The sequence below is a fragment of the Eumetopias jubatus genome, unplaced genomic scaffold (genome assembly GCF_037043125.1).
Source record: "Eumetopias jubatus isolate StellerSeaLion01/CBP00866 unplaced genomic scaffold, mEumJub1_p1.0 scaffold_3, whole genome shotgun sequence".
NCBI classification, from domain to species: Eukaryota; Metazoa; Chordata; class Mammalia; order Carnivora; family Otariidae; genus Eumetopias; species Eumetopias jubatus.
Genome location: NW_028274809.1, coordinates 115,105,981 through 115,127,154, shown reverse-complemented (window position 1 = coordinate 115,127,154; position 21,174 = coordinate 115,105,981). Strand labels below are relative to the sequence as shown.

General features: G+C 38.1%; 1 protein-coding gene across 1 annotated transcript in view; it reads right to left on the bottom strand.

Annotated features, from left to right (window-relative positions):
- The window catches only part of IFT88 (intraflagellar transport 88), a 145,488-nt gene extending 128,482 nt beyond the window's left edge, over positions 1-17,006 (bottom strand). Inside the window, exons 1-3 of the mRNA XM_028105472.2 lie at positions 16,902-17,006; positions 12,274-12,369; positions 7,697-7,759 (exon numbers count right to left, since the gene is read on the bottom strand). Coding sequence (XP_027961273.1) covers positions 7,697-7,759; positions 12,274-12,363 — 153 coding nt within the window. The 5' untranslated portion in view covers positions 12,364-12,369; positions 16,902-17,006. The remainder of the gene's footprint in view (positions 1-7,696; positions 7,760-12,273; positions 12,370-16,901) is intronic.
- Between the last annotated feature and the right edge of the window lie 4,168 nt (positions 17,007-21,174).

Here is a 21,174-nt window from a genome sequence, read left to right as displayed (position 1 = left end):
CAAAACAATGTAGAAAGAAATTAAAAACACAAATAAATAAAAAGTTATCCCATGTTGAAGGACTGGAAAACTTAATATTGTTAAGATGTTGCTATTACTCAAAGCAATCTACAGATTCAGTGAAATCTCTACCAAAATCCCAATTTCATTTTTTGAAGAAATAGAAAAATTCATCCTAAAATTCATTTGATTACAAAGCTACTATATGTAAACAATGTGGTACTGGCATAGACACAAACAAACAGACCAATGGAATAGAAAAAAAAGTGCAGAAAAAACCTTCCTGTATATGGTCAAATGATCTTCAACAAAGGTGTGAAGAGCACATAATGAGGAAAGGTCAGTCTCTCCAACAAATAGTGCTGGGAAAGCTGGATATCTACTAGCAAAAGAATGAAATTAGAGCCTAATCTTACACAGACACACAAAATATTAACTCCAAGTGGATTAAAGGCCTAAGCATAAAACCTAAAACTAAAACTCCTAGAGGAAAACATAGCGGAAAACTTTCATGACATTGGATGCAGCAATGATTTCTTGGATTTGATATCAAAAGCACAGGCAACAAAGTGAAAACAGAAAAATGGGGCTACATCAAACTTAAAAACTTTTGTGCATCAAGGGCACAATCAACAGAATGAAAAGGCAACCTTGGAAATGGGAGAAAATAATGTAAATCATATATCTGATAAAGGGTTAATATTCAGAATATAGAAACACCTATATTTCAACAAAAAAATCAGATAACCAGTTAAAAAATGGGCAAAGGACTTAAATAGACATACAAATGGCCAACAAACACACAAAAAGATATTCAACATTACTAATCATCAGAGAAATGCAAATCAAAATTACAGTAAGAATCACTGTATACTTGTTAAATTCCTACTATCAAAAAAAAAGTAAAGTCAGTGAGGTTGTAGAGAAAATGGAACCCTATTACAGTTAGTGGGATTGTAAAACGGTGCAACTGCTATGAAATTAACAATATGGAGGTTCCTCAAAAAATTCAAAATAGAATTACCATGGGATGTAGCAATCTTACTTCTGGGTACACCTCCAAAGAACTGAAAACAGGGTTGCATAGAGACATATGCACACCTATGTTCATAGCAGCACTATTCATAACAGCCAAGAGGTAGTAGTACCCCAAGTATCGACGGAATACAACGTGATACATACAATGGATTATTAGCCTTAAAAATGAAGGAAATCCTGTCACATCCTACAACACAGATGAACCTTGAAGACATTATGCTAAGTGAATTAAGCCAGTCACAAAAAGACAAAGACTGCATAATTGCACTTATATGAGGTACTTAAGGTAGGCAAATTCATAGAGTCAGAAGGTAGAAAGACAGTTGCCAGGAGCTGGAGGGAGACTAAAAAGTTTTATTTAATGGGTACAGAGTTTCCGTTTGGGAAGATAAAAGTCCTGGATATCTGTTTCACAAGAATGAGAACATATTTAATGTACTCAATCATGAATTTAAAACTGGTTACAATGAGGGGTGATTGGAGAAGATGGTAGTGGAGTAGGAGGATGCTAGGCTCACCTCATCCCACAAATACAACTAGATAACTATCAAATCATCCTAAATACTCCAGAAATCAATCTGAACCCTGGCAGAACAAACTCCACAACTAAAGGTAGAGAAGAGGACACACTGAAGAAGGTAGGAAGTGCAGAGACAGGGTTTAGGCAGAAACATGGCTGCGGCAGTGGGAAGAAGCTGTGGTGGTGGGGAAGGGTGAGAGACAGACTAACAGGAGAGTACACGAGGAAAACCAATTCCCATAGACATTGGCTTGGAAAGCTAAATGGGCCAAATTCCATGGATTCTGGTAAGCAGTGGGACTTAAAGCCTAGAGTTTTAAAGATTAGCAGGTGTGGCCAGGATAGAGCCTGGAGGGCATTGCACTACGCTTAGAGAGAAGGCAGATAAACAACCTGTGGACACAAGGCATGGAAACCGTGATCTGAAGAGTGCCTGGGGCACACAGTGGGGAGGTTATTTGCTCAAGTCACAGGGCGTCCCAGAGAGAGTGTTCATGGAGAGACCCTGCCAAGAACAAATAAATTGGCTGTTGCCATTTCCCTCCCTTGCCCTTCAGCGTAAGCATAGGGCCACCTATGCCACACAGCACAGTGCAGACATTTGCTACCTAACTTGCTTACACCAAGCCCCATTCCCCCATACTCCAATGAAAACGCACTTTGCAGTCAGGATTGCCTAAGTCCCAGTACTACAGACCCCTTCCCCCAGAAGACCAGCCCAAACCCCTACCAACACTGCACTTCCCCAAGAGGGAATTTTGCACACTCTCAGTTCCAGTGGCAGTGGTGACAGGTCTTATTTCACAAACAGGTCGGCGCTCACCTCACTGAAATTTGCCACATTCAGACCAGGGACCAAAAACTGTCCACAGCAGGCAAAGAGAGCCTCTGCAGATGACTGGCCTGAAGGATAAAGCAGCCAGGACACAACAGCAAGTGCACGTAGTACACACAGGAGACACTCCTGGAAGTGCGAGGCCCTGGGGTAGAGGAACGCTACACAGCAGGGCACTACGGGACCTCTTCTGTATAAGGCCACTACCCTCAAGAACAGGAGACACAGCTGACTTTCTTAACACAGAGAAACAAGCACAGAGACTTAGACTGAACGAGAAGACAGAATGAAAGAACAGAGGACAAGGCCATGGCAGGAGATCTAAGTGAAACAGATATGACAGGCCTGATAGAGAATTTATAGTGATCATAAAGATGTTCACTGGACTTGAGGAAAGAGTGAAAGACATGAATGAGACCCTTAATACAGATATAAGGTATGACATAGCAGAGGTAAAAGTATAATAAGTGAAATGAGAAACATGCATGGTGGAAGGAACACAGGCTGGAAGAAGCAGAAGAACAAATTAATGACCTAGAAGACAGAGTAGTGGAGCGTAATCAAGCTGAACAAAAGGGAGAAAAAAAGAATTATGCAAAACGAGAACAGACTTAGGGGACTCAGAAATGTTAAAGGGGATTCTTTGAGTGGAAAGGAAAGACCAAAAGTGACAGTAAGAAAGCAGGAAACACAAAAGCAGTAAAAATGAGTATCTTATAAAAAAATCAGTCAACGAACTCAAAAGGGTGTAAAATATGACATCATATACCTAAAGTGTGGAGAGAACAGGAGTGAAGAATGGGTTCAAACTCAAAACGACATCAACATCATTAATGTAGATGGCTATATGCAGAAGATGCTATATTCAAACCTAATGGTAACCACAAATCAAAGACTAATAAATATGGAAAGAATAAAGAGAAAGAAATCCAAATATATCACTAAAGAAAACCAGCAAACCATAAAACAGGAAAGACAAAAAAGGATCAGAGAAAAATCTTCAGAAACAACCACAAAACAGGTAATAAAATAGAAATAAATACATATCTCTCAATAATTACTTTTAATGTAAATGGACTAAACATTCCAATCAAAAGACATAGGGTAACAAAATGGATTAAAAAACATGGCCCATCTATATGCTGCCTATGAGAGACTTATTTTAGACCTAAAGCCACCTGCAGATTGAAAGTGAGGGGACAGAGAAATATTTGTTATGCAAAGGGATGTCAAAAGAAAGCCAGAGTAGCGGGGCGCCTGGGTGGCTCAGTTGGTTAAGCGGCTGCCTTCGGCTCAGGTCATGATCCCAGGGTCCTGGGATCGAGCCCCGCATCGGGCTCCCTGCTCAGCGGGAAGCCTGTTTCTCCTTCTTCCTCTGTCTGCCTCTCTGCCTACTTGTGCTCTCTATCTCTCTGTCAAATAAATAAAAATCTTTAAAAAAAAAAGAAAGCCAGAGTAGCAATACTTACATTAGACAAACTAGATTTTAAAACAAAGACTGTAACAAGAGACAAAGGAGGACACTATATAATAATAAAGGGGACAATCCAACAAGAACATATAACAATTATAAATATTTCTACACCCAACATGGGAGCACCCAAATACATAAAACAATAACAAACATAAAGGAACGAATTGATAATAATACAATAACAGTAGGGGACTGTAACACCCCACTTACATCAATGGACAGATCATCTAAACAGAAAATCAACAAGGAAACAATAGCTTTTCACGATACGCTGGAACAGATGGATTTAACAGATATATTTAGAACATTCCACCCTAAAACAGCAGAATACACATTCTTTTCAAGTGCACACAGAACATTCTTCAAAACAGATCACATATTAGGCCACAAAATAGGCCTCAATCAATTCAAGAAGTCTGAAGTCATACCATGTGCCTTTTCTGACCACAATGCTATGAATCTAGAAATCAACAAGAAAAACTCTGGAAAGACCACAATACATGGAAGTTAAATACCATGCTACTAAACAGTGAATGGATCAAACAGGACATAAAAGAAGAAATAAAAAAGTACATACAAGCAAATGAAAATGAAAACACGAGAGTCCAAAACCTTTGGGATACAGCAAAAGTGGTTCTAAGACAGAAATATATAGCAATAAAGGTCTACCTCAAGAAGCAAGAGAAAAATCTCAAATAAACCACCTATTCTTACACTGAAAGGAGCTAGAAAAAGAACAATAAGCAAGAATAAACCAGCAGAAGGAAGGAAACAATAAAGATCAGAGCATAAATAAATGACATAGAAACTAAAAAAACAATAGAACCGATCAATGAAGCCATTGTTGGTTCTTTGAAAAAATTAATAAAATTGATAAACCTCTAGCCAGGCTTATCAAGAAAAAAAAAGATAGGACTCAAATCAATAAAGTCACAAATGAGAGAGGAGAAATAACAATCAACACCACAGAAATACAGTTATAAGATATTATGAAAAACTATATAGCAACAAATTGGACAACCTAGAAGAAATGGACAAATTCCTAAAAACATGTAAGTTACCAAAACTGAAACAGGAATAAATAGAAAATTTGAAGAGACCAATAGCCAGCCAAGAAATTGAATTAGTAATCCAAAAACTCCCTACAAATAAAACTCCAGGACCAGATGGCTTCACAGGCAAATTCTACCAAACACGTAAAGCTCAAACTATTCCAAAAAATGGAAAAGGAAGGAAAACTTCCAAATTCATTCTACAGGTCAGCATTAACCTGATACCAAAACCAGATAAAGGCAACACTAACAAAGGGAACTACAGGCCAATATCTCTGAGGAACACAGATGCAAAAGTTCTCAAAATACTAGCAGACTGAATCCAATAATACATTAAAAATACCATTCACCATGATCAAGTGGGATTTATTCCTGGATTGCAAGGGTGGTTCAATATTTCAAATCAATCAATATGATACACTACATTAATAAGAGAAAGGATAAAAACCATGTGACCATTTTAATAGATGCAAAAAAGCATCTGACAAAGTACAACATCCATTCCTGATAAAAAATCCTCAACAGAGTATGTTTAGAGGAAACATACCTCAACATAATAAAGGCCATACATGAAAAATGCACAGCTAACAACATCCTAAATCGGGAGAAACTGAGAGCTTTTCATCTATAGTGAGGAATAAGACAGGGATGTCCACTCTCACAACTTTTATTAAACATGTACTGGAAGTCTTATCCACAGCAACCACACAACAAAAAGAAATCAAAGTCATCCAAATTGGCAAGGAAGAAGTAAAACTTTCACTATTTGAAGATGACATGATATTCTACATAGAAAACTCAAAAGACTCCACCAAAACACTGGTAAAACTGATAAATTCAATAAAGTCACAAGACACAAAATCAACATACAGAAATTTGTTGCGTTTCTATAATGAACAGCAGAAAGAGAAATTAAGGAATCAATCCCATTTACAATCCCACCAAAAATAAGATAACTAGGAATGAACCTAACCAAAGTGGTGAAAGACCTGTACTCTGAAAACTATCAAACACTGATGAAAGAAACTGAAAAGGATACAGAGAAATTGAAAGATAGTCCATGCTCATGGATTAGAGGAACAAATATCGTTAAAATGTTGGTACTACCCAAAGCAATCTATATATTTAATGTAATCCCTATCAAACCCAATAGCATTTTTCACAGAACAAGAACAATCCCAAAATTTGTATGGAAGCACAAAAGACCCCAAATAGCCAAAGCAATCTTGGAAAAGAAAAGCAAAGGTGGAGGCATCACAATTCCAGACTTCAAGGTATGTTACAGAGCTGTAGTAAGCAAAACAGTATGGTCCTGGCACAAAAACAGACAGGTATATCAATGGAACAGAATAGAAAACCCAGAAATGAGCTCACAACTATATGGTCAATTAATCTTCAACAAAGCAGGAAAAGAATATCTAATGGAAAAAAGATCGTCTCTTCAATAAATGGTGCTGGGAAAACTGGACAGCCACATGCAAAAGAATGAAACTGGACCATTCTCTTACACCATACACAAAATAAACTCAAAATGGATTAAGAACCTAAATGTGAGATCTATACCACAGAAGTCCTTGAAGAAAGCACAAGAAGTAATTTCTGTGGCATTGGCCATAGCAACTTTTTTCTAGATAGGTCCCCTGCGGCAAGAGAAATTAAAGCAAAAATAAACTAGGACTACATCAAAATAAAAAGCTTCTGCACGGCAAAGGAAACAATCTAGAAAACTAAAAGGCAGCCTGTGGAAGGGGAGAAGATATTTGCAAATGACCTATCCAATAAAGGGTTACTATCCAAAATATATAAAGAACTTATAAAACTCAACACCCAAAAAACAAACAATCCAGTTAAAAAACGGACAGAAGACATGAACAGATGTTTCTCCAAAGAAGACATCCAGATGGCCAACAGACACATGAAAAGATGATCATCATCGCTTACCATCAGGGAATGCAAATCAAAACTACAATTAACTACCACCTCACACCTGTCTGAGTGGCTAAAATCAACAACACAAGAAACAACAGGTGTTGGTCAGGATGTGGAGAAAAAGAAACACCCTTGCACTGTTAGTGGGAATGCAAACTGGTACAACCACTGTGGAAAACAGTATGAAGGTTTCTCAAAAAGTTAATTAGAGAACTACCCCATGATCCAGCAATTGCACTACTGAGTATTTACCCCAAAAATACAAAAACACTACTTCAAAGGGATTCATGCACCCCTATGTTTACAATAGCATCATTTACAATAACCAAATTATGGAAGAAGCCCAAGTGTCCATCGACTGATGAATGGATAAAGAAGAGGTGGTATATATATAAAATGGAAAATTATTCATCCATAAAAAGGAATGAAATCTTGCCATTTGCAAGGAAATGGATGGAGCTAGGGAGTATAAGGCTAAGCAAAATAAGACAGAGAAAGACAAATGTCATTTGATTTCCCTCATATGTGGAATTTATGAAACAAAACAAATAAGCAAAGGGGAAAAAAAGAAAGACAAATTAAGAAACAGACTCTTAGCTATAGAGAACAAACTGATGGGTACCAGAGGAGAGGTGGGTGGAGGGATGGGTGAAATAGGTGTTTGGGACTAAGGAGGGCACCTGCTGTGATGGGCACAAGGTGACATATGGAATTGTTGATTCACTATACGCTACACCTGAAACTAATATAACACTTAACTAGAATTAAAAAATAAAATGAAAAATGGTTAAGATGGCAAATTTTATGTTATGTGATTTTTACCACAACAACAAAAAAAATTCACTTACTGGAGGTCTTCTGCCATGACTAGTTCTCACTGCTTGCTGAAAAGCGGTGTCATTCTCTAATTCCTAAAATGAAAAGGCAAATTTAACATTCAACATGAAGGAAGAATTTAAAAAAATAAGCTTAATGTCTTCTGTTTGGTATTCATGATCCTCTATAATTTATCTTACCCCATCTGTTGATATCTAGGTAGTGGCTCAAGGACTCCTGTTCTCAAAGTTCCCCTGTCACACTACCCAAATATCAAGGTTCCTTCCTTGTCTAGGAAGAGGAGTACTGGTAATGTCAGTCAACTGTAAGGTATTTTATTGGCCATGTTTAAATGCGTGGTATCATTATGCTTGGTTAAAAGTTCAAGGACACAAGGATATGGCCAAACAGCAAGAGCAGGGAAACACATCTCTTTCTCACCCACTTTTTTTTTTTTAAGATTTTATTTATTTATTTGAGAGAGAGAGAGACAGAGAGGGACAGAGAGAGCACAAGCAGGGGGAGAGGCAGGCTCCCTGCTGAGTAAGGAGCCCGATATGGGGCTCAATCCCAGAACCTGGAGATCATGACCTGAGCGGAAAGCAGACGCTTAACCATCTGAGCCACCCAGGCGTCCCCTCCCTCTCTTGCTCTCTGTCCTCTCTCCCTCCCTTCTCTTCTTCCATATGCTGGGACCATGGTTACTAGCCCCATCCTGAAAAAGCCTTAGGACATTTCATTTCGCTGGAGAAGTCAAGTTTGTAATTCAGACTGGGCTGAGCAAACAGAAGGCTCCACAGGGTCCAACTCGCTGTCCGATTTGGAACCAAAGCCTCAGTTGAAATAAAATGTGCTTTGCTGATTCCTGCATGTACCCAGATTCTTTGTCAGGAAAGGTGAGGAAAATAGTATTAGCCAAGAGCAAGATACAAATATTCCTGGGTTTCCAGGACAAATGCCATTTTTAGACTCTCTCAAAAACACCCAGTCTTGCCAACCACCAACCTTCTAACCAGCCTTTATTTCCTCCTCCTTCACCAACGCAAACTCTGGCTCTAACCCTTCATACAGACATTACAGGCAACTGTCAGATTTGCCTCTGATTTATTTCAGTCTACTTTCCACAAAAATATACTTGCTGATTGTCAAAAAAAAAAATACAAATTAAAAAAGAGTCACTATCAATTAACTTTTAAAACCTCTGCAAACAATTAATGTAAAATGTTTATATAACCAGGATGTTAATAAAATGCACTTTTTAAAAAAAGATTTTATTTATTTATTTGACAGAGAGAGAGCACAAGCAGGGGGAGCAGCAGGCAGGGGGAGAGGGAGAAGCAGGCTTCCCACTGAGCAGGGAGCCCGATATGGGGCTCGATCCCAGGACCCTGGGATCATGACCTAAGCCAAAGGCAGAGGCTTAACTGACTGAGCCACCCAGGTGCCCCTAAAATGCACTTTAAATGTGATTTTATTATGTCCAAGCATTCTTTAATTTTTACCTTAAAATAATTATAACCTTCCATGTCAACTACAGAAAATAAGTACACAATTCTCGGTTAGTTATGGAAACTAGGCAACTTCCATATGAAGCATAAAGCCAAAGGCAACCTTCAGCATAATTAATTATACTACTTTGGCAGCTCCCTTAGGAAAAGGAAGTCTTCTAGTATTCCTAAACGATAAATAAAATTTTATTTAATCAACTCAGTGAATTCTAACTAAATGACAAAAAATTGTCAACAAACTCTCTAATTACAAATACCAAACTAACACAACTTTTGTAATTTTTCTTTGTTCGTGATTTTATTAGCAATTTGCATAATCTATGAATATCTTAGAAAATGTTTCAATTAATTCATTTATATATGAAATCTGTTATTATTCCAACTAACTAAGATATAAGAAAACTGTGGGTAAACCAAACTTTATTTTTATTTTACTATTTATGTGTCTGGCATTCTGAATATTCTCTTTGAATTAAACAATGAAGCTACACTGTGATGACCTGAGAAGTTAGGAAATTTCTCTGGTGCTTTAAAAGTGATCATATTCATTATCTATTAATTCTACTTCTGGGACTCTAGCCAAGGAAATGCTCGCTCAAAATACAGAAAATCATTTATGCATAAAATTGTTCACTGCATAGTTATTTACAACAGCAAAAAACTGGAAATAAATATCCTATGATCTGAAAATAGTTCTAATCATCTACACATATTCAGTAAAATGCAATTAAAATTATACCGTTGACCTTGAACAACACAGGTTTGAACTGTGTGGGTCTATTTACATGTGGATTTTTTCCCAATAAATATACTGGGGGGCGCTGGGTGGCTCAGTAGTTAAGCGTCTGCCTTCGGCCCAGGTTATGATCCCAGGGTCCTGGGATTGAGCCCCACATTCGGCTCCCTGCTCCATGGGAAGCCTGCTTCTCCCTCTCCCACTCCCCCTGCTTCTCCCTTTCCCACTCTCCCACTTATAATTGTCTTAATAACAATTTCCCTCTCTCATTGTGTCTCTGTCAAATAAATAAAATCTTTAAAAATTATATATATATGTATACATATATAATTTCCCTATATATATATATATATATATATATATGTAGGGAAATTTTTGGAGACTTGTGACAATTTGAAAAAACTCGCAAGCCATCCAGCTTAAAAATACTGAAAAATTTAAGAAAAAGATATTATGTTAAGGATACAGTATATGATATATATAACATACAAAATATGTGTTAATTGATGTTATCAGTAAGGCTTCTGGTCAACAGTGGGCTATTAGTAGTTACATTTTGGGGGAGTCAAAAGTTATATGTGGATTTCTGACTGCATGGGGGGAAGGAGGAAAGTCAGTGTCCCTAAACCCCATGTTGTTCAACTGTATTTAAATCATTAGTATCGTGAGACATTGCTTATGATGTAGTTGAATGTAAAAAAGCAAACAGAAAAGTAAACACTAGTTCAATTCCAAACATGCTAAAAGAAAACTATATATGTATGCATGAAAGAATGACAAAGCAACAAAATGTTAACAGTAGTTATTTTGGAGTGATGGAATTATGGGTAATTCCTTTTTCAACAATGAGCACATACATTTTTTATACATATAACTTTTTAAAACTGGGAAAAAGGGGAAGGGTTCAGTGGTTTTCAAAATCTACGCAAACTTAGGAAAACACCTATGTTTTAATATAAGTTTTTAAAGATTTATTTTTATTATTTATTTGACAGAGAGAGACACAGCGAGCGAGGGAATACAAGCAGGGGGAGTGGGAGAGGGAGAAGCAGGCTTCCCGCCGAGCAAGAAGCCAAGAAGCCCGACGTGGGGCTCGATCCCAGGATCCTGGAATCATGACCTAAGCCGAAGGCAGATGCTTAACAACTGAGCCACCCAGGCGCCCCGTGTTTTAATATGTTTTTAAAAAGGAGTCTATATAATCATATCTATGTGTATACACAGTGTACACAAAGGAGGGAAACACCTGTGTGTATTAAAAGACAGGAATACAGCAAAATGTCAAGTGATTAATTATATTAATCTATAGGTGATCTTTGGGTGACAGGATTTACATCATTTTATTTTTCTCCAAACTTCTGTATTTTGGATTTTCTACAAATGATTATATCTCTTAGATTTTTATTTCATATAGAGTAAGTGAATGGTTTCTATTTTCTTTGTTTTCTTTCCAGGCCTCACATTTACAGACTACCATTTTTCTCCAGAGGAAAAAACAACTGAAAAATTACTAAAAGCAATATAAAAAACTCTAGAATAAGATTTCCTAAATTCAGATAAAGTCCTACAAATGCTAGTATTTGATTATTATATACTAGCAAAAAAATTAACAACCAAATCCTTCACCCTCACTTTTTTCACACACTATTTCAAGGTAACTTTATAAAAAAAAGTTTTGTTTTGTTTTATAGTTTGGAAACTCTAACTCTCACAATGATATAAAGATTTAAAATATTCAAATATTTTTTAAAAATTCAAATATTTGTCTTAATAACAATTTCATCTTTAGTTTAAGTAGATATAGATGGATATAAATGGATGATAAATGATACCATCTTATCCAAAAATATATAGAGATACACATAAATTTACATAGGGAAATGTTTGCTGAGATAAGCATTATATGTTAGTTAACATTTATTTCTGGATGGTGACTGTTTCTGTGATTTCAATTTTTCTTTACACATATTTCTATTTCCTAAGTTTTCTATAAAATATTCATATAATTTAATTAAAAGAAAAAATCACTATACGACATTTCAAATTTATAGCATTTTAAAAAAACTGCTTTTAGATACCTCGAGTGACTTAAATCTTTCTACTTACACATTCAGATACCTAGTGTTGGAAAATACAAGTATATAATTGATCCTAATTTGTTTACATAACCTTTCTCATGATTTTCCCTTTTGCTGAAATTAGTATTATTAGAAGTTAGTACAGACATCAGTAATAGCACTTTTCTAGGCTTTTAACCAGTTTATTTGATTTAAAGCATAATAAAGCAGAACAGTCAAATCCAAAGTTTTCATGAACCAGCTGGTTAGCAAAGACCAACATAAAAAACTAGATTTATTTTTTTTACCTCAGTATCATAGGTTGGATTGTAGTCATTATAACCAGAATAAAGATCATCTTCATCTGTTTCTGGGGCCAGGTGTACATTTTGCATCATTTGTACCTATGAAAAATTGGCAGTGTAAATACGCTCTTGGTATATAAAATAATTCTTAATTGAAATAAAATATAACTACTTAACAACCTTCCTGGTCAAATTTACTGCTACATATTTTTATGACTTAAAATTTTTTCACATCAAATTCTCAAAACTAGGTGTCAAAACATTCATTCACTGCTCTCATTTCAAATTTATTCTGCACCTATTACATTAAAAAGACAGTGACAGGCACTTGAGAGAAGTACAGTTGGTTGCCCTTATTTTCAAAGAGCTTAGTATCAAAGAGCCCTTATTTTCAAAGAGCAGAAGAACGTATGTCAATTATAATGTGATGCAGAAACCACTACACACCCACTACAATGGTTAAATTTAAAAAACCAACAACACAAAAGGTCAGCAAGAATATGGAGAAACCTAAATAGTCATACACTGTTATTGGGGGTGTAATATGGTAAATTTTGGAAAAAAATTTGGCAGTTTCTAAAATTAACATTTATTTCTTATGACCCAGCAACACCACTCCAAGTATTTACCTGAGAGAAATGAAAACATTGGTCCACAAAGGTATTTATATAAGAATGTTCACAGGAGCTTTATTCTTTACAGCCAAAAACTAGAAACAGACCAGGTGCCTATCAACACAATGGATAAGCAAATGTGGCATATTTATGCAGCCAAGTATTATTCAGCAATAAAAAACAATGCACTGCTGACACATAATATGGAAGAATTATGTTGAGGGAAGTAAGCCTCACAAAACTGTACCTTATGTGTCATTTCATTGATTTAAAATTCTAGGACAGACAAAACTGTTGTGGAAAACAATCGGAACAGTGGTTGGTTTTTAGGCACTGGGACTAGAGACTGAATGGAAAAGTGCATGATTATAGAATTTTCTAGGGTGATAAATATTCTATATCCTGACAGGGGTTTGGGTTATATGGTATACGCGCTTGTAAAAATTCAACAAATGCATACTTGAAATTTTTCTTTTCATTGTACATTTTTTCTTGAAAGAAAAAAACTGTAAATAAATAGCAAGCTTATAATTATTATGCATTTAAGGGAAAGCTTAATATCTGTAATTTAGTTTGATGTGCATAAAAATAATATGGATAAATGAATAGGTTTGTGATAAAATACAGAAAAATGGTAATGGTAGAATCTAGGTAGCAGGTATGACGTTTACTGTAAAATTCTTTAAGCTTTACTGTACATTTGAAAATTTCCATAATAAAATGTTGAAGAAAAAGTGCAAGGCAGAAATAAAACAGATGTCAGAGAAAAATATAATTACGTATACATACACTGTAAGTAAATGTAGTAATTACTAGAGAATTTGGAAGAATTCTTGGACAAGAAATCCCTCAAATTGAAAAATATTTTAAGCGGGGCGGCTGGGTGGCTCAGTCGTTAAGCGTCTGCCCTCGGCTTGGGTCGTGGTCCCAGGGTCCTGGGATCGAGCCCCGCGTTGAGCCCCGCATCAGGCTCCCTGCTCCGCTGGAAGCCTGATTCTCCCTCTCCCACTCCCCCTACTTGTGTTTCCTCTCTGTCAAAATAAAAAAATCCTTAAAAAAAAAAAAAGAAAAATATTTTAGGCAATTTGGGGGAGGAGGCAGGCTAGCTACCCAAGAAATGTAGTATTGAACTACTTTATCTTAAAACACATATTTTCTTTGAAGCTTGTACAATGTTAACTGTGCCAGTAAATTCTGACAAAAATTTCAGCTTAATCTTATTGCTCAGTATAATGCCAAACCTATGTGGCTACTTGTAACCTTAAAAAATTTTTACATGAAATATAAAATTATTAATTTTTATAATTCACATATATATAAAATTTACCTTTTTAAGGTGTACAATTCAGTGGTTTTTAGTATATTCACAAGGTTGTGCAACCACATCTAATTCCAGAACATTTTCATCAACCCATAAAGAAATTTGAGACCCTTTTAGCAGTTATTCTTCATTCCTCCCTCCACCTAGCCTATGGCACTAATCTACTTTGTCTCCAGGGATTTGCCAATTCTGGACATTTTGTATGGAATCATCAAATACGTAGCCTTTTACATCTGGCTTCTTTCACTTAACATAATGTTTTCAAGGTTCATCTATGTTGTAGCACGCACCAGTACTTCATTCCTTTTTATGGTTGAATATTTTATCTATTAGCTAATGGACATTTGGATTGTTTCACTTATTATGAATAATACTGCTACGAACATTTGTGTGCATTTAGTGTGGACCTAAATTTTCAATTCTACTGAGTGTATACCTAGGAATGGTATTGTTGGGTCATATGGCAACTCTACGTTTAATTCTTGGAAAAGCTGCTAGACTCCAAAGTGGCTGCACATTTTACATTCCACCAGCAATGTGTGAAGGTTCCAATTTCTCCATGTCCTAGCCAACACTTGTTATTGCCCCTCTTTTTGATTATTGCCATTCTAATGGGTATATAATGGTATCTTTGTGGTTTTGATTTGCATTTCCTTGATAACTAATGATGCTGAGTATCTTTTCGTATACTTACTGACCATCGTATATCTCTGGAGAAATGTCTGCTCAGATGCTTTGCCCATTTTCAAAAATTAGGTTATTTGTCTTATCTGAGTTATATAAATCCTTTATACATTCTGAATACTAGACCTTAGATTGATTTGCATATATTTTTATCCCATCCTATGCGCTGCCCTTTCATTTTCTCAATGGTACCCTTTGAGATGTCCTTTGAATTTTGATCATATACAATTTCTCCATTTTTTCCTTGGTTGCTTGTGCTTTTAGTGTCGCATCTAAAAAAAAGACCACTGCCTAATCCCAGATCAAGAAGATTTACACCTGTTTTCTTTTAAGAGCTTTATAGTTTTAGCTCTTACACTTAGGTCTTTTGAGTTAATATTTCATTACTTTTTAGAGATGACAACTATGAGAAAAATGTCAATCAGATAGAAATGTTCACTCCAAACACTACCGAAAGTATTAAAAGTCACCAGGATACAAACTCCCAGTTATAAAATAAATAAGTAATGAGGATGTAAATTACAGCATAGAGACCATAGTCATAATATTGTAATAACTTTGGTGACAGATGGTAACTAGATTTATTGTGGTGATCATTCTGTAATGTATATAAATTTCAAATCACTATGTTGCACAGCTCAAACTAACATAATATGTATGTCAACTATACTTCAAGAAATAAAAATTTGAAAAATAAAAGTCATTGGTATAAGATAAAGAAAATATTTTGACTTAAAAGGTTTAGCTCAGAGAATGCTATACCAGTGGTTCTCAAACTTTAGAGTGCATGAGAAACCTAAGGGCTTATTAAAATACAGACTGTCACTCCCCCACCAGCAGTTTGTGATTCATTAAATCTGGGTGGGAGTCATCACCACCCCCTCTATTCCTTACGGTATGCATTTTATACAGTATGCTGGTCTGAGAACCACACTTTGAGAACTTTCTGATTATGAGCCCCATTTCGGTCAGTTCAACTTACATGCACGTTATGAAAAAAAAAGCAACTTTTAGAACTAGATATCCTTCTTGCTGGGTTGCAACCACAATGAAATTAGCTTACATCTGAGACTACTGCTGAACAGACATGGAGTGAGCAAATTAATCTTAAGAGATGTAGAAAGCGAGGCCAGCAGAAGTGAAGTATGGGTGACAAAGCAAATACTACAACTTCGGTTCTCTGGATTCCCCAAGGTTTCAAAAGCAGTTCATACACATAACAACCCATTCGTGTTGCAACAATCTGGGGATGACACTAATATAAATTAAGTACCAGTAACCTCTTTTTTAAAAATGGGAAAGCTTTTTTTTTTTTTATGATACTCTCCCACTAGTCAGTGGGATAGTTGGACAGTCTACATCCAAGATGCCTCAAAAGGTCACAAGCAGAAAAGGAAAAGTGGGATTTTAGCCCTAGAAAGAATCCTGGAAAAACAATACTTGAAGTCTTTGGAATTTTGTTTCATCTTTTTGAGGCTGAGTACAGGTTTATGCCTTCTGTTGTGTTCTCTCATACTTCATGAATTAAACGTTTTATTAGAAAATTTCAAAAGCTTTACATAACACACAAAAATAAAGATGACTGTTCAGTGTATCTGCTATGAAATGCAAGAGCTGGTGGAGAGGTCTAATCTGGGTTCGAATTTCCCGGCTGCAGCGTTACTGATTTGGGACAGCCATCCAGCGCGGAGCAACACTGCCCAGCCCTGCTTAGAGGAGTAACACAAACTCGCCGACTACAGGGATCAACGTTTGCGAACCAACGCCCGCGGTTCAGGGTGCACAGACGTGGGGCCTGCAGGCCGCGTCCAGCCGCAGGCGGGACGGAAGGAAGCGCCAGTGGGCAGGTAGAGCCCCTCCGCAAACCAAACCCCCGCCCTCCGCGGCGCCCCGGACCCGCGCGGGGGTGTGCAGCCAGGGGCCCGGCCTCGGGACGGCCCCCCGCCGCGGGCCCTGCGCCTCGCCGCCCGCGCCGGCCCGAGGCGCTCCTCGCCCCCGGGCCCTTCTCCTACCTCGCGGCGAGGGGGAGCAGGGCGACCGCGAGTATAGCGGGGTGAGACGCGGCTTTCTCGAGAAATCTACCAAGAGCCCGTGGAGGCCAGAGCGCGGCGCCCAAGTCGTTGCCACGCGCGGAATCTAAGGAAGCAGCTCCCACAGTGCTCCGCGCCAGAGCGCGGGGGGGGTGGGGAGGGGAGTGGGGGGAGAAAGTGGGGGTGGGGCTGGAGTGGAGTAAGGCCGGGCGGGGGCGTGGCCGGGCGGGGCGGACTCAGAACTGGACCCGAGTGGAGGCGGGGGCGGCTTGTGTGTGGCCGGAGCACCGTAGGGGTATCCAGTGCGCGGCCTCTATTTGGAGTGCGAATGAAGAAACCCGACGGTTTATAAATCCTGATGAAATCAGCCAGGAGGATTACCCGGGGATGATACTAGGTTACTATAAAATATCTCCTGTAGCCGTCACACTGATGTGAGCTTGGAAGCCCGAGTTTCCTGTAATCATTGACTCCCTTCGGTCACCCTGTAAAGTTGCTCAGATGAGATGCCTGTCTCGGAGGCACGGGCTCCTTCTTCCCTCCTTCCTCATGTCTAGGTGTTCCCACAGCACCTTATGTACGCTTTATCCAAGCTCTTAATGTATTCTCGTCTGGTGAGTGTCTTAAAGGGCAGGAACTGAAACTTTGTGTCCCAAGCAGCTAGAACCAGGTTCATACTAAAAATAAATGCACAGTATGAATGAGAAATTCATAATTTTTTAATATCATTAAAGTTTGTTTTAGATTTTGAAGATTAGTGGGAGTCATGCAGGGTAAGTCTAGACACCAATAATTAACGAGTTTCAAACATTAAGTACATGTCGGGAGACATTTTTTTAAATACATTATGTGTATGTCAATATAGTGTTTTAATTATCATTATTCACAAGGTTATCTTGAGAAAAAAGTGAGGGGGAACAATTTTTTATGTATCTCTGGACTATTGTGTTTAATGAATCAGCTGGACTAGTCCATAGTACTTAGTTTTTTTGTAAAACACTAGTACAGATGTTGCTGTGAGGATTTTTAAAGACACAACAATTAAAACAGTAGACTTTGAGGGGCACCTGGGTGGCGCAGTCGTTAAGCGTCTGCCTTCTGCTCAGGTCATGATCCTAGAGTCCTGGGATCAAGCCTCACATGGGGCTCTCTGCTTGGCGGGAAGCCTGCTTCTCCCTCTCCCACTCCCCCTGCTTGTGTTCCCTCTCTAGCTGTCTTTCTCTCTGTCAAATAAATAAAATCTTTACCAAAAACAAAAACCAAAAAACCAAACCAGTAGACTTTGAGTACAGCAGATTACCCTCCATCATGTAGGTGGGCCTCATCCAATCAGTTAAAAGACTTATGAGAAAAGACTGATGTCCCTGGAAGAGGAGAGAATTCTGCCTTCTGGCTGCCTTCAGACCCCAGCTGCCACATCAGCCCTTCCCTAGGTCCCCAGCCTGCGGTCCTGCCCTGCAGATTTTGGACTTGGCAGTCCCACAACTGGGCTGGAGCCAATTCCTTAAAATAAATCTTAATATATGCATTCCTTTGGTTCGCTTTCCCTGGAGAACTCTGACCAATAGAACTATTTCTTCAAGGATGTTTGTATAGGGAACAGTTTGGACCATTGAGATGATTGTCTCCCTCCAGTGCAAAAGGCAGGTTTGTTGCTATCCAGTATATTAAAGATAATATCTCCCTCTGAGGCAAAGCTTGGGCACTTTGGCCTGCAGTCCATTATAAGAGATTAAAGTTTCCTAAGTTCAGGGTTCCTCAGCTGTGACACAAACGCATTGCATGTGCAGCATCCACCTGGCCTACCATCATGGGACTTGGGGAGGCAAGGATGACTGAAAGGAATATGAAGCTCAGGCTCCTTGCTGTGTGGTGAAGAATAAAGTCCTTTGGCTCAGGTACTTTCTGCCAGCATTTATGAAACTGTGTTAGGCTGTTAGTTTGGAAAGAGGGTAAACTCTTACACAGTTTTTGATAGTATCCAGCTACAATGCCTAGCTGAAAGCATATATTTATTACATATTTGTTGAATTAATTAGGGAACACTGTACAGCTCTTCTCCCAAGTTGTTGCACTTCAATATATTAGACAATTTTTGTTATCTTTTTAGGTCTCCAGGCCTAAATTTTTATAAATTTCTAGCTCTATAATTCTATAAAATTATCTACAGCTCTAAAATTCTATAGATTTCTAGCTCTCTCAAAAAATATTTTTATTGGAAACAAATTCAAGTTCCTTTATACTTGCTCTATAAGCATGATATTACTTACCCAGAGAGTGGTCAATCATCTCCTTCATTTTAAATATTGTAATGTAGATATCACTTACTGAACATACACTCAAATTGATAGACAAAATGTTGGGGTGACATAGCTTGTATTTCTCAAATAAAAGCTCTGCAGAGAAGAGAGAGTTTTATCTTTTTTGTTGTAGACTATACCCTAGTGCCTAGGGAAGTGCCTGAAAATAGTTGGCACTCAATAATTATTTATTGAATAAATTGCCAGGGCTTGTGATTAATTACATATAGAGGCAGGAGTGAATGAGAAACAGGCAACAAGCATGAATCTTACGTTTAGCATAAGCAATTGGGGAAAAACTCTAGTGCCACTAATTAATATGGAGAACACTACGGGAGAAGCAGATTTGAGAGAAAATAAGTTTAATTTTGAACATGAACATGTTGAGTTTCAGATGTCTGTAAAATGTGCAAATAGAGATGTTTGACTAGGCAACTGTATATAAAGATGTAAAGTTCAGAGAAGAGATTCCATCTGGAGATATACATTTGGAATTCACAGGCTCCCAAAAATTGATGGAGCGGAAGCCTGAGAGTGCATGAGATTATTCCTGGGGAGGAAGGTGTGAAAGGATGAGAAAAGAGAGCCTAAAACTTAGCCTCAGAAGCTCATGATTTAAAGATTTTGATCAATAATAACCAAACTATGGAAAGAGCTCAAATGTCCATTGACTGATGAATGGATCAAGAACATCTTCTTGATATATATGCATAATGGAATATTACTCAGCCATCAGAAAGAATGAAGTCTTGACATTTGCAACAACACGGATGGAGCTAGAGTGTAATATGCTAAGCAAAATAAGTCAGTCAGAGAAAGACAAATACCATATGATTTCACTCATATACAGAAGGGGCACCTGGGTGGCTCAGTCATTAAGCATCTGCCTTTGGCTCAGGTCATGATCCCAGGGTCCTGGGATCGAGCCTCTCATTGGGCTCTCTGCTCCACGGGAAGCCTGCTTCTCCGCAGAAAGTCTCCTACTCCCCCTGCTTGTGTTCCTTCTCTCGCTTTATCTCTCTCTGTCAAATAAATAAATAAACTCTTAAAAAAAAAAAAACAGATGAACATATGGGAAGGGGGAAAAAAGAGAGAGGAAAAAAAAAACCATAAGAGACTCTTAACAATAGAGAACAAACTGAGGATTGATGAGGGAGGTGGGCGGGGGATGGGATAAATGGGTGATGGGTATTAAAGAGGGCATTTGTTATGATGAGCACTCTCGTGGTCCCATTTTCTCTGCTGGATCTTCACTAAGTACAGACATAAAAAAGGCAATGGTGGGATTCATCCAGGGTTGGAATTTGTTAGGCAGTTGCAAAGAAAGGGCAGAGGGAAAAAAAGAGTTTTAACAGTAGACATGCAATTTAATATAAATAAAAGGGGAACTGGACTAAAGGGAGCTAATGAATAGGAGGAAAGTAGAAGAGTTAGGTTAGAAGTGCTGATGAGGTCAGAGGAACAGTTGCAGGAGGGTTATTTCAACAGATTGGAGAGTAGGCTTTCTGAATGAGTGATGATGGAAGTAGTACAGTTCTGATGAGGTCCAGGATTTGATGATAGGTGTGATCTGGAGGGAGCCATTTGGGATTTGGAGTACAGAGTTGAGGTCACCGGAATAAGGTATACTGAGTCAGGTGGCAAATAAAGGAGGGACAGCAAGGAGAAAGTTGGAAGAGGTTTGAAAAAAAGTATACCAGATGGCTTGAGATTCACAGCCACAGAAGGGTTGCAAGAGGGTGGGGAACTGATGGTCTGAAAGCAGTGTGGGGAAGCCAAGGAGAAGCTACTAACCCTACCTCCTGACTCTGAGATCCCTGAGCAGTGAGAGAGTAACCAGAGAGGCCTTCATGGGAAGCAGTGTCCTTGGAGGACAGCCAGTTTTCCCCATTTAAGAGCAGAGAGGTGAGAGAATACTGGGGAAAGAGTTTGAAGGGGGCACCTGGATGGCTCAG